Raw genomic sequence first — 2384 nt, forward strand, 5'->3', positions numbered from 1 at the left:
TTCGATCACCAGCACCAAGACCACCTCACACAGTCCTCCCAGCTTCAATTCCTCAAGCACCACCACTGAGATCCCTTCACATAGTCCTCCTGGCTTCTCTTCTTCGATTGCCACCTCCAAGACTACCTCAAACAGTCCTCCCAGATTCACCTCTGTGATCGCCACCACCAAGACCACCTCACACAGTACTCCCAGGTTCACTTCTGTGATTGCCAGCACCAAGACCACTTCACAGAGTACTCCCAGTTTGACTTCTCTGATCACCACCACCGGGACCAGCTCACCCAGTACCCTCGGCTTAAGTTCTTCAATCGCCACCGCTGAGACAACCTCACACAGTACTGCCGGCTTCACTTCTTCAATCGCCACCACTGAGACCACATCACACAATACTCCTGGCTTCACTTCTTCGATCGCCACCACTGAGACCACCTCACACAGTACTCCCAGCTTCACTTCTTCAATCACCACCACTGAGACCACCTCACACAGTACTGCCAGCATCACTTCTTCGATCACCACCACTGAGATCATTTCACGCAGTACTCCCAGCTACACTTCTTCGATCGCCACCACTGAGACACCCTCACACACTACTCCCAGCTTCACTTCTACCATCACCACCACCGAGAGCACATCTCACAGTGATCCCAGCTTGACTTCTGCCATCACCACCACTGAGACCAGGTCATACAGTCCTCCCATCTTCACTTCTTCGATCACCACCACAGAGACCACCTCACACAGTCCTCCCAGCTTCACTTCTTCAATCACTACCACCGAAACCCCCTCACACAGTAATCCCAGCTTCACTTCTTTCATCAGCACTACCAAGTCCACCTCACACAGTCCTGCCAGCTTCATTACTGTGATCACCACCACAAAGACCACCTCACACAGTACTCCCATTTTCACTTCTTCCATCACCACCACTGAGACAACCTCACACAATCCTCCAGGCTTCACTTTTTTGATCCCCACCACCGAGACTACCTCGCACAGTCCTCCCAGCTTCACTTCTTTGATCACTACCACTGACACCCCCTCACACAGTAATCCCAGCTTCACATCTTTGATCAGCACCACTGCGTCCACCTCACACAGTCCTCTGGGCTTCACTTCTGCGATTGCCACCACAGGGATCACCTCACACAGTACTCCCATTTTCACTTCTTCGATCGCCACCACTGAGACCATCTTACACAGTACTCCCAGCTACACTTCTTCAATCACCTCCACCGAGACACCCTCACACAGTACTCCCAGCTTCCCTTCTTCAATCACGAACAGTGAGACCATATCACACAGGACTCCCAGCTTGACTTCTGCAATCACCACCACTGAGACCATGACACACAGTATTCCAGGCTTCATTTCTTCAATCACCACCACCGAGACCACCTTACACAGTCCTCCCAGCTTCACTTCTTTAAGCACAACCACTGAGACCCCTTCACACAGTACTCCCGGCTTCTCTTCTTTGATTGCCACCTCCAAGACCACCTCAACAAGCCCTCCCAGATTCACCTTTGCGATCACCACCACCAGGACCACCTCACACAGTACTCCCAGGTTCACTTCTCTGACTGCCAGCATCAAGACCACCTCACACAGTACTCCCAGTTTGACTTCTCTCATCACAACCACCGGAACCAGCTTCAATTGCCACCACTGAGACAATCTCACACAGTACTGCCGGCTTCACTTCTTTGATTGCCACCACTGAGACCACGTCACACAATACTCCTGGCTTCACTTCTTTGATCGCCACCACCGAGACCACCTCACACAGTACTCCCAGCTTCACTTCTTCAATCACCACCACTGAGATCATCTCACATAGTACTCCCAGCTACACTTCTTCGATTGTCACCACTGAGACACCGTCACACAGTACTCCCAGCTTCTCTTTTCCAATCGCGACCACTGAGACCATATCACACAGGACTCCCAGGTTGACTTCTGTGATCACTACCACTAAGAGCATGTCACACAGTATTCCAAGCTTTGCTTCTTTGATCACCACCAGCGAGACTACCTCACACCTTCCTCCTAGGTTCACTTCTTTGATCACCACCACTGAGACCACCTCACACAGTACTCCCAGCTTCACTGCTTCGATCACCTGCACCGAGACCACCTCACACAGTACTCCCGGCTTCACTTCTTCGATCACCAGCACTGAGACCACCTCACACAGTCCTCCCAGCTTCACTTCCTCAAGCACCACCACTGAGACCCCTTCACATAGTCCTCCTGCCTTCTCTTCTTCAATTGACACCTCCAAGACCACCTCAACCAGTTCTCCCAGATTCACCTCTGCGATCGCCACCACGAAGACCACCTCACACAGTACTCCCAGGTTCACTTCTGCGATTGCCAGC

The 2384-nt window shown here is 51.9% G+C and overlaps 1 protein-coding gene across 1 annotated transcript; it reads left to right on the forward strand.

Annotated features, from left to right (window-relative positions):
* Nucleotides 1-4: 4 nt before the first annotated feature.
* LOC116465792 (mucin-3A-like) lies at nucleotides 5-1675 on the forward strand (the record flags this gene model as incomplete). Its single annotated transcript, XM_032148742.1, has 3 exons — nucleotides 5-80; nucleotides 336-1068; nucleotides 1222-1675. Coding segments are annotated over 3 exons (1263 nt in total), but the record flags the coding sequence as incomplete, so codon positions are not given.
* Nucleotides 1676-2384: the final 709 nt, after the last annotated feature.

The sequence above is a fragment of the Hylobates moloch genome, unplaced genomic scaffold, assembly GCF_009828535.3.
Source record: "Hylobates moloch isolate HMO894 unplaced genomic scaffold, HMol_V3 SCAFFOLD_10213, whole genome shotgun sequence".
Classification (NCBI taxonomy): Eukaryota; Metazoa; Chordata; class Mammalia; order Primates; family Hylobatidae; genus Hylobates; species Hylobates moloch.